Source organism: Halichoeres trimaculatus, unplaced genomic scaffold, assembly GCF_033239565.1.
Source record: "Halichoeres trimaculatus isolate MK-OKI-2021-1 unplaced genomic scaffold, fHalTri1.1 fHalTri1_scaffold_4, whole genome shotgun sequence".
NCBI classification, from domain to species: Eukaryota; Metazoa; Chordata; class Actinopteri; order Labriformes; family Labridae; genus Halichoeres; species Halichoeres trimaculatus.
Genome location: NW_027437182.1, coordinates 29,600,886 through 29,612,463, shown reverse-complemented (window position 1 = coordinate 29,612,463; position 11,578 = coordinate 29,600,886). Strand labels below are relative to the sequence as shown.

Below are 11,578 nucleotides of genomic sequence, written 5' to 3'. Positions count from 1 at the left end.
GTTATAAAATAAAAAAAAAGTCACAGGATTTCTACATCAAAAACACAGCAAATATTTCAGCACATTAAACTATGGCCTAGCAGATATCAACAGTGATGTAGTTATCGTCTGTACAGCATTTCTCAAATATACACACAGTTTTCTAATCCACATAAATCCTTAAAGAAATATGATTTCAGTTTATAGAAAATATTTTCCTTTAGGCATCCTTGTGCTCTTTTTTAACTGAAATAAGTATTTCAATCAGCAAAAAAAATATTTAAATAAAAATTACATTTACAGCAAAGGTCTACATTCACAATCAATGAGAGTAACAGAGTACCTTCATAAAAATATAAATAATCACAGCAGTCATAGTAACTAATGGTTGTTCAGTGGTTTACAGTCCATGCTTCTTGATGATATAAGTGTAAATCATAGTCTGCAGACTTATGGTCAATTAGCTGAATTGATTTTCAAAGCTTTATAAAATATTGTTTGTTTTTTTTGTTCCTGGCTGAATGTTGATAAGAAAACAGGCAAATATTTAAACTCCTGTCATGTACAACCCAAACTGAATTACATAAGGTTCAAAAATATTTAATCAGAGATTCACAAACCCATCTGCATGTCAGCAAAGTTGAAGAAGTTGTCCACGTCTCTGGAGGATGTATTTTTGTTATCAGAGACAAAAACCTGAAAAGACATAAATATTTTGTATTGGACTTTCTGTTTTAAAAAGAAAACTGATGTGTAAAGACTAGAAAAGACGCAACAGTCAAATTACCTTGGTCCCACTGAACACCTCACCAGCAATGCTCTTGCAGGCCTCAACAACACCATCACCATTCAGCTCGAGAGCAATGACCGGACCTTCAGAAATAAAACATGAAACTTTAAGTCTTCATCACACCACGGATACATTTCCAGTGAGGTAAAGACAAGAGGAGCTGATAGAGACTGCGACATAAGAAGTGGATTTAACCACTAGATTTGAAAATAAAGCTCAGAAAGAAAAGCTAGCAGGGGGTACACAGAAAGGTCTGTTTGGACATGGATCCACAGAAGAATACGCTTTTTTTCCACTTGATTGATGAGCTCAATCCTCTTTTTTCCTAAAAAAGTTTATGGACTCAGTCCTAGTTCAAGTCTCATTCATTACTAAGGGATGATGTTTTTGTAAATTATGGTCAAACTTTGACAAAAATGGAAATTAAAAGCAGAGTATTCTTTGAGGCATGGCAACCTGGGATTGATGAGCGTGTTTCTTCTCTTATGGACCGGCTGAAAGGTGGTGATTGAAAGCTCTCAGCTCCTGCTTACTTTAAGGGAAAGTGTTAAGAAAGTCCCCAAGTCTGCAGTCAGGTGAAGTCCGGAAGTTTTAGATTCAGCCAGACTTAATAAGAGCAGAAACCACTGAGTTACATCACAGAGGAAACTCCAATTTCTTATACTCAGTCTGCTCCTCCTTGATGCAGAATTAATGCACATAGTTTGGTGATGACTGTTTTCTGGTGATTTCATATTGCAAAACTTTCCAGTTAAAAAGTGGCAGGCTGACTCAGTCTTAGCAGCCTTCAACAAAACAGGATAGGAAAATGAGTCGACCGGGAAATTGACTAACAAACTGTGGCCTCAGAGACAAGTAATCTATTAGAATCATTCATTCATTCATTTTCTGAACCGCACATCCTGTTCAGGGTTGCAGGGGGCTGAACTAATCTATCAGAATCAAACAGCAGATTTTGTATCTAAATATAACATTGTAACAGAGATATTATGAATACCTGAAAACATTACAAATGCTTTCTTTAATCATTTTTATTTTGAGTGCTCATGGATCACCACACCATGCCGTAAGTAGTAAGTTCAACACAGCTTGATAATCTTGTTCACAGAAATGATGTAAGCAGCTATAGGCTTGTGAAACTTCTCTGTCAGATAACATCTGAAGGTATTTTGGGCCGAGTAAAGCTCTTACACTCACCTTTGGTGATCCACTCGACGAGATCCTCAGCATTGTTCTGAAACACTCTCTTCACGTCTTCCGGTCGCATCGAGACTTCTTTGGTCTGGATCAGCACAAAGCCCTTGGCAGTCGTCTGTACAAATGAGAGGGATGAAGTTCATAATTGAAAAACAGTTTGGCATGAAGATAAATCCATTCACAAACACAGAAAAGATAAACTACAGAGGTGTGTTGCAACGTATGCACTCTCCCACAAGCGTTTCCGAGTGGGTCTCATGCTTTAGTGGTGGAGTAATGCATTTTTTGGCAACCACACAAACATTACTGGAATGTTAAAGCAGCACTGCAGGGTCTGTGAGCATTTCAAGTCAAGCTCTAAGTTTCAAGTCAGTTAAACCAGGGACAGCTCAGGGATGTGATGTGGTTTAGAGAAAACTGAGCATCTAAAAATATTCCTGCTTGGATAAACAAATTTGTGTGCAGCAGAAAAGCAAACAGGAGACCTTTGTGTGCTGCAGCCTTTAATGAGAAAAGGAAGTGCATTTAACGGCACAGTTATGGGTGATATTATCGAGCTGTTTGATGTCAGGTGTTATCTCTAACTCTCACAGTGTCGATGATGGCGTAACAGGCTGACTGCTCTACACTTAAGAAGATTCCCTCTAAAAATCAAAACATTTAGAGTGATTTTTCAACTTCTTTACCTCAAAAGATGAAGACATATATAGTTAACCCTGCCTTCATTGAGCTTTAAATCATTCTGTGACAAAGCACTTGAAAACTTGGCTGACAGCAGCCAAACTTGATCAGTGAATAATCTGTGAGTAAGCTCTGATACAGCATTAGATTGTGATTTTTCCATCCACATATAAATAACTCCTTCCTCTGAGACCTTTTAGTGATGACACATCTTTACACTCTCATCTTTTTGTTGTTCTTACCTCATCGATCAGTTTGCGTGCGTTTGCCGTGCTGTACTCTCCAGAGAAGAAGACAAAGAGGCAGGACTCCTCACTCTCCTTACGCCTCCCTCCCTTCGTCAGGGGCACGATACTGCGTGAGGGCTCAGCAGAGATTCGAACAGACTTGAATTCAGACTCTGGGTCTGGCACTGGGACAAGATCCAGAACTGCAGTAGCCTCTGGCAGCAGGCTCCAGTTGTTCTCTCCAGACACTGGCGTGAAGTCGTGGATGTTGCTCCAGTTGTTGTTGAAGATGCTGAGCCCGGCATCCTTGAAGTGGTAGGCCAGCTCGGGGTAGAAGTACTGAAAGCAGCCGAACTTCATCCCCGTAGACGACTCGATGATGGGTTGAGTGGCGCAGCACAAGAACACATCCATCTTTTTACAGTCCCGCGTGCGGAACTGCTGACAGGCCACCACACACTTAATGTCCTTACAGTCCCTGAAAAACACGCTGCCTTTGACAGGCCCCAGAACAATGCGACAGTTGACGCAGTCGTCGAGGGTGATGGTTGCAGAGTGGTCAAACACGTAAATGTTGCAGTTCTCACACTCCTGGATGACAAACTGTTGACCGTTCAGCTTGCCAGGCAGGCGTCCCACTGTGACATCCTTAAGCCCTGTGAGCATGTAGTCTTTGGGGTCAACCTGTGAGGACAGAAAAGAGACCAGATTAGTGCCCAGTGTTATTTCTTTATCATACTGACATTTAAAAACCTTCATTTCTTTTTATTTTTTATCTGGTTTCCTTGTAAAGAAGACAGATAAACAGGATGATGTAGATGTGAGAACAGGAGGGTTCATGGATGCCTGGGCTAACTGCTCAGCCTCTCTGGGTTGCTGTGGACCTGTCCGGTCTTCACACAAGTGAAAGGCAGTGGACGCTTGATGTACTAGCTCTCACTGCTCATCTGTTCTTGTTTATCTTTATTATGGTTGAGGGGAACATCAGGAACCATGTTGTTGGTTATAAATTATTGGTAGAGCAGAGTTACTTGAATCAGGCTATAACAGGATGAGTTTTTATTGGAACATGTGTACTCTGGGTGTATTTGAAATTCTTCATCTTTAAAAGTGCTATAGTCAAAAAATATAATAATGAAGAAGGAGGCTCTACAATATGGAAAGCATAAATGCACAAAAAAAACCCCAAATCTTTCAAACAGAGTGGTCAACAATAGCTTCATACTTTTTCTACTAATGTGATCAAATACACAGTGACAGTTCAAATGATTTATTTTATTTTAAACATGATATCATTGTTCATTCACATAAATGTTTCTTCTTGTATTTGGTATATTATTTCTTTGTTGTAACAATGCAAAGCTCAGTCAAATGTGCCATGCTGGGTCTTAGAGCAGAAACATGAAAACAAGAGTCAATGGCAGAAAAATCTGTTTGGCATTAGCAGAGAAAATTTGGTAAATTTTTCATTGGCACATCCGACACACTGAGTTCTGCTGCTCATCCCAGCTATGCATGTTCCTTACAAATGTGGCTCCATTTAAAGGGAAAAACTGGTTTTACACCAGTATAAGATTTAGTGCAAAAAAGCATTTTTACAACAAAGAAATGGTCTGTCAAACAAAAATTACCTTACATTTTGTGCTAAATGTGGTTTTATGTTTATTTACTTAATGAATAAGTAACTCTTTTTATGACTTTATTGTTTTTCTAATCTGTCTAGTAGCACTTAATTTCATTCTCCAGCTGTACTTATCATTGTAATAAAAACAAGATATATTCACTTGTCTCCTTTGTTTTGTACAAAGGACACTGACATCCCGCTGCTTGGGAAACACACGGGGACATTAGAAGTATGTCAACACTCGCAGACTAAAAAAAATCCTGTGCTGTTTTATGGAACGTTTGGCAGCACTATACCAACGAATCTGTTATACTGATATGAAAAGTAGTTGATAAATAAACTTTTTATTTGATGAGTTGCATTTGCAGCACCCACAATTTTTTCCTTCCTCTTTGTCTCTGTACTTTTTTACGTGATGGTCATGTAGTCACTACTTTCTTTCTTTCTTTTTTTTCTCTAAATGGGAAGTTAAGTTACCTAAGCTTGTATAAAGAAAGTGCAGTGGTGGCCTGCTGGTGTTGTAAATCCTAATTTCCAGCTGTTGCTTACAAAGATGCCGAAAAATAGAAATCATAAAAAAAGGGAGAGGGAGCCATGTTATTGTTATGTCTGCGCTTAACAGATAAGATGGGTTTTCTTGTGACTTTACTTATGATTTTGGCACAGGGACTAAAAAGCTTGTATTAATTAAGGGTGTTTTTTATGTCGGTTTATATGTGCTATTTATAAAACTTGTTCCACAATGAAAACAGAGGGTTTTATTTTGTTGCTGCAAAAAAGATGCTCTAAGTTTTGTAACATCACTTTATCTTTGTCCGTGGGACTGTTGATAGGGAAGCACGGGGAGAAAACTGAGAATATTTTTTTGGCGTAATAACTACAGTTATTGTTACTGTCAGAGAATAAACGTCTCAGAAACACTATGGATGATTGTATCTGCACTGTTTTTAACCACGCAGTATAGATTCAGACATATGCGAGTACCAAAACTTCTGCTTATACTGGAGTAATATTTGGCCAGTAGTGTCAATACTCTGATTCAAGTGACACTCCTAAAAAGTTAGAATTTTAATCCCACTGAGTTATTTACTGGTTAAATAAAGGGCAAATAAATGAAGCCGTGCTCCTTGTCCATCACCTACCTGTTATTTCTCAACATCCACCCTCGAGTTTAAATATGTGCCTTTTCTTTGATCACTTTTGACCAGTGGGATTCACCCTGTAACAAACTGCATTATAAAGTGTGCAGTTCAGTGAACCACAGTAAAGGTGCAATGTGCCCTGAGTCAAAAAGGAAGTTGAACCACCGCCTAAATTTCTCACCACAGGTCGTGCTAAGTGTGGTCAGCTGTTTAACACTAAACTACAGTCAGTGTTGTGCAGTAATCCTATAATGAGATAACTCAGCATGCATGGAGGAGACACAACGAGAGGACTAAAACTCAAGACTGTTATGAACTTATTATGCGAGTTGCATGCATCACCTGGCGGGTTAGGTAACACGTTTACGTGTAAAGCTTAACATATAAGCTGCTAGATGACATGTTAAACTACCGTACTGCATCAAATCCAGCCAAGTCGTGTGTTGTTGTTTTGGTTAAGCACCTGCAGCATTCAGGAAATCAGTTATGTCAACATAAGCTGGCACTGCTAATGGGTGAAATAAGGTCACAGAAACTCGCAGACATACATTTAGAGACACAACTGTGATCTACATACAAATATATAGATTACAGGTAGCCTCACCTTCTTGTAGGTAGTACAGCAGCATATTCGCTCAATGGGCGTGACTCTAAACACTTATTTAAATATATATGCCTCTATTGGGCTAAAGAGATAAATCTTATATTTACTAGAGGCCTTGATTTTTATCTCATTATTCACTGTTTTTCAGATTACCTTTTCCCTCTTATCCCAGCTGTACTGCTTGGGAGCCTCGTCGGTGTTGTTGCCAAGGGGAACCGCGTTGCTCGTCGTCGTAGTTTCGACAGTCGTCGTTGTAGGTGTACGATCCTCTTTTTCGGACGACTTCCTTTTGGATTTTTTCGAGAAGAAGCACCCCATTTTGTTCTTTCAACGAAATCCTGGTATGAACAGTTAATAATCGCACCGTTAGCTGAAAGAACAGAAAATGTGAGGGGAGAAGCTTACGAGCTCTTAAGTTGACAAGATTCGAGCTTCCTGTTTTACAGCTTCATGTAGCAGCCAATCACTGACGCGCTAGTCGGTATAGCAGCCAATCACAGTCCAGGAGATCATGATGGAGTGGCTAGTTTAATTACAATCGGAAATAACACTTCCAAACCAAATTTTCGTCACAACATTCGGCTAAATGTAAGAAGTGAGATATATTTAGATATAATGCTACCAATATTTCCAAAGCCAATAAAGTACTGACTGCATCCAGAATATACGGGTGCCGAATATGTTATGTTTTTATTCTATTTTTGTAGAGGTTCATTAACAAAACTAATTGAAATAGTTAATTTCATTTAAAATATTCCCCGTTGCAATCTTTCTATCAAAGCGTTTCTATCATAATTTTATAGGCAATATTTGAGTTTTAATGAATCAGCAAAATGTGTGAGTGAAATGCGTCTCAAGAAAAAAAAAATCTCCTATTATACCAGATTACAATGAACGCACCGTCAAATACACGTTTAACACACCTCGCTGGGTGTTGTCCTCAACCCCCAAAGCTTCTCATGCAACTTTTACAATTTCAGCCCAAATCGCTTTGCAAAACAACACATTACGGAATGATTGCATAAAAAATATACTTGGACTTTGCCTTTAATGAGAGGAGAGGATGATTGATAGATAAGGAAAGAGGCTGAGAGCTGTGGGTTAGCATGCATTGAAGAGGCCACAGGCTGGATCCCATGCCAACCACTGGAGGGCAAGCTCCATGGGTCATGACCTATACCACAAGGCCATCTGCACCTCAAATAATGTGTTATTTAACTTAGAAACTAGGCTGACACATTTGTAATTCATACCATAAGATAAAGGGCTATTTAGTGGAGTGTGCATGATACGTACATAACAAATAAAACACATGTAACCATGCCCAACCAGACTCCAGATTAGCTTGTGACTTAAGCCACTGGGCCACTCTAATAATAGATAATCCCATCGTGCCTCCGTAGGAGATTCTCCTGAGGCCTTCCTACTTCCTCTTTTCATTTTCTCTAACCTGATGACCACAAATGACTCCTCAACTGCTGTGACTTTAAACACCAATGCTTTAACCAACCTAAAGAACCGGAGAAGCGTGCTATCCAAGAATCACATTCCATGCAGCAAGATGCATTAGACAGGGAAAGGAAAATAGCTTACAGACAACACTCTCTGTGTCTTTTTCTACTTCTTGTTCCTCTTCCTGAGGCATTTTGAGAAGCTGTTAACCAAATACAAAAGCACAAGTTACTACTTTGTTCATTCTGGGCTACTGTGAAAATGTTAAATGGCAGCCTCAAAGAAAAAATCAGAAAAAAATAGTATTCTTTTTATTTATTTGTTTTTTAGGTGATTACACTCCTTTTTAAATAAATGTATGAATATCATTTTCCATTTCTACGGAGTCTGCTGAGCTAAATGGTGCTATATATTAGGAGTGGGAGGAAAAAAGTGATTCACATTAGTATCAAGATTTTTTTGTTCTATGATTTTTAAATCAGGACTTTTTTAAAAAATATATATATATTTATTAATTTAATTAATAAATTTAATTTTCAATAATTTATTTACAAGTTTTATTATTTTTAATCCTTTAGTTTAGTCTTTGTTTATGAGCTGGTATGGAAGAAAGTAACTGTTTTTCTCCAGCAGAGGGAATAATGTTTATCTCTGACTTTTGAGGTATAATTATTGGGAAATTATGGCTTCTGATGTAGTCTATAGACATCAGCTTCATCATTCAACCTTTTCACATGGTCTGGTGTTAAAAAGGCAAACTTCAAAATTTCTGAAATATTGAAGAATCACTTCTTAAATCAAATCGGCAGCCCAAAAATCGTAGAAAAATTAAACCGGGAGAAAAGCATAGTGTCCCAGCCCTAATAGATGATATGTTTACCTTTAAGCCTTGAAAAGGTAATCATGCCCCAACTACCCTGTCCTTTCAGCTCTGTTTTGGGTCTCTACCTCTAACTTAACACATCAGAGGGAGACATTAAAATGTAACAGATAAAGTGGCTGCATGGCCTCATGGGAGCTTAAATTCACGTATCTTAGGCCCCAAGGAAGCCCTGTATGTTTTTTTTGTCATCCAAACACAGAAAATGTATTGGGGGGCAGAAAATTGACAGACCCAAATTGAGTATCCAATGTGAGCCTTACACGTCATGCCAGGTGCAGTTCATGTGGGCCCTGGATGGGTGTGAGGGGTGTGCAGGCTCTTAATAGAATAGAATAGAATAGAATTACTTTATTGATCCCATACTGGGAAATTGCTGATACAGTGGCAATTGTCAGTCAGTAGAAAAATAAAATACATACATAAGGACTCTAAATAAAACAAGAAAGATTGTAAGAGATATATACACCAGGTTAAAAATGAGAAATTAAATACAACATCAACTTAGTTTACACATGTCAATTGAAAGTAAGAGATGTGCTATTAGCAGCTTGGTTTAAAATGTGATGTTTGTAAAATAAAACACAGTGGTAACTGGGCAATGCGTAACAGTAGAGAGGCAGAGCAGTCAGTCAGTGTTTTAAACATAATTATAATGAGATTTAGTTGTGAGTATTTGACTTTATATGCTCACCAACTGGTCATTATGCCCACTTTCTTCTTGGCATTTCAGGTCGATATGTGAAACCACATGACACCAATTGAAACGCTACAACACAATTCTGTCTGATTAACCGTGACAAGACATTATGTGTCACCTGAATTCCTTTGTCTGATGTTGACAGGTTAAATCAAAAAAGTCTCACCAGTCATGGCATTATATCTGAGAGACTGAAAATGTATTTCTTCTTTGAAGACTGTCCCCACAGGCCCTCAAAACTGTTATATTCAAATCCAGTGTAAACACTGACGGTGGCAGAGTTTCAGCCTTAGGACAGCTTAGACACGGCTGACCACGATACACTTCAGCCACTTGAGAACAAGGTGAGACTTTCTGAAACAGTACTCTGTGTTTAGGTAAATTTATATTTGAGGTTATTTAATGAGGCTACTCTTTGTGGTGTAATCTCTATGCCCAGTTTTGAAGATCTCTTTTCAGATTCTGCATTCAGCCACAGGAAGTGGTCGCTGTCTTTGTAGAAGCAGAGTATTGACTGCTTGTGACTCAGTGGACATTGTATGCAGGAAAGTAGTCTGAGCAAAAGAGGCAGAGGGCAAACCTTTGTTATTTTGAGAGATTCTGGAGTTGACAGTCACCTCTTACGCGTCCCTAAACAGCTCCATGCTCACTTCTCATGTTGCTTCTCAGTCCGAGTGACAACAAAGAATGCATGGAAATGTTGTATTTGTAAATCTTCTGTCACAAACTCCTGGCTTTACCTGAGGCCCTGAAAAGTTGGTCATTGCACAGTGAGGGTTATATGATTCTGTCAAACATTAGCCTGTGGATTGATATAGACAGACAATATGCCAAACGTGCAGATATCTGAGATGAATCTCAAGAGACAGCAGATGGGATCTACCACGGCTGTTGCCTTATCTCATCACCACTATAGGGCTTCTTTTGATCAGGTGACCGAGCACAGATACAGCACACTTTGGTCCTCTCTTGTTTCCATCAGTTGAATTGGTAAACAGAGATTTGGATGCGGCCTTCTTCCAGAAAAGAACCAAAACAACAAAGATGGAGCAAATAACCAAAACAATTAGCTAAAAGAAGACAAAATGCTCGAAAACTAAGAGATGAGATTACTCTTTATGATAGGATATCAAATCTCATGTAGGTATTTGAGGTATTGTTGATATAAAGTATATTATTTGGAGCAGCTTTAAAACCATTTGAGCCCTTTAAATGTAGGACTAGTTTCCTGTTATCCCCCTCCCCTCTGCCCTCCTGGTTTCATCCCACCTCTCGCCCCTCCACTATCACTACCAAGGCCACATCATCCAGAGCGGATATTTACTTTCACTTCTCCAGTAGAAGAGGCTGACTTTCAGCACCAAACTCAGCGCATGTGTGTTTCCTGTTTTGAAGAGGAGCGAGCTGTGAACTGCACATTCATCACAATCCCGGGACAATGACTCAGTAGCTCAGAAGAAGGTGGCTCCGGGGCGGCAGTGGTCTCATCTGGTCTCCTCCACAAGGGCAGCGCAGTCTCTCCCAGCTCCCTCCTCTCTCCACGCCGTGTGTGTTTCTTTAAAAGGCTGAACTCGCCGGTCTGTGAGAGAGCAGGGTTAGCTCACCGCTCGGCTCAGCTGTGCGTCCCCTCCAGCAGTGACATGGCACAGAGGCGGTGAGCCGTCCCTCAGCAGCATCCTGCACCATGGACGCTCTCCGGCGGCCGCAGCGGAGCGCAGCCTGCGCCGCGCTGAGCACCGTGATGCCCGTGTGGATCCTACTGAGCGCGGTGTCGGTGCTGCAGGCGGCTGGTGACGGTATGGAGGAACTTGCCACGGAGAAGGAGGCGGAGGAAAGTCACCGTCAGGACAGCGTTAATTTGCTGACATTCATCCTGCTGCTGACCTTAACGATCCTCACCATATGGCTCTTCAAGCACAGACGGGTCCGTTTCCTTCACGAAACCGGTCTGGCAATGATTTACGGTGAGGCTTATAGGATTAAATAATGAATGCACGAACACACTCTCTCCTTCACAACCAGCAGCACCACCTTCCCGCAGGCTTTGCATGATTCAGTGTCCCTGGTGGAAGTGCAGCGGCTGCACACAGGCGATCAGAGAGGAAGCTGAGGGGACAGAGACGGTTGAAGGCTGAAATAAGGCACCAAAGGCTCCTCCGCGTTTCATCAGCTCACACCGATCCTAATTGTTGGGCCACTGCTAGTTTCTAGAAGGTGCCGTTAGCTGCACAGCTCTGTGTAACTCTGCAGTGGGCTGCTGCATGTGCAGCTGCATCTCTGACATACTCTGACATATCTGAGG

The 11,578-nt window shown here is 40.2% G+C and overlaps 2 protein-coding genes across 4 annotated transcripts in view; one reads left to right on the top strand and one right to left on the bottom strand.

Moving 5' to 3' along the window:
* Positions 1-11: 11 nt before the first annotated feature.
* Positions 12-6,692, bottom strand: rp2 (RP2 activator of ARL3 GTPase). Of its 2 annotated transcripts, none has more exons than XM_074668412.1 (5): positions 6,245-6,385; positions 2,890-3,558; positions 1,967-2,081; positions 767-852; positions 12-675 (listed from the first exon to the last, which is right to left on the bottom strand). In XM_074668412.1, exons 2-5 carry the CDS (start codon positions 3,538-3,540, stop codon positions 592-594), a joined length of 936 nt encoding a protein of 311 aa, XP_074524513.1. In that variant the 5' UTR covers positions 3,541-3,558; positions 6,245-6,385; the 3' UTR covers positions 12-591. The 2 variants fall into 2 exon arrangements, with proteins under 2 accessions (XP_074524513.1, XP_074524512.1); XM_074668411.1 differs by lacking the exon at positions 6,245-6,385 and adding an exon at positions 6,398-6,692 and having other exon boundaries at positions 17-675.
* A 3,863-nt stretch (positions 6,693-10,555) lies between these two features.
* The window catches only part of slc9a7 (solute carrier family 9 member 7), a 45,959-nt gene continuing 44,936 nt past the window's right edge, over positions 10,556-11,578 (top strand). For both annotated transcript variants that reach the window (XM_074668932.1, XM_074668933.1), the window contains exon 1: positions 10,556-11,240. In XM_074668932.1, the coding sequence (XP_074525033.1) occupies positions 10,961-11,240 (280 nt within the window). In that variant the 5' untranslated portion in view covers positions 10,556-10,960. The remainder of the gene's footprint in view (positions 11,241-11,578) is intronic.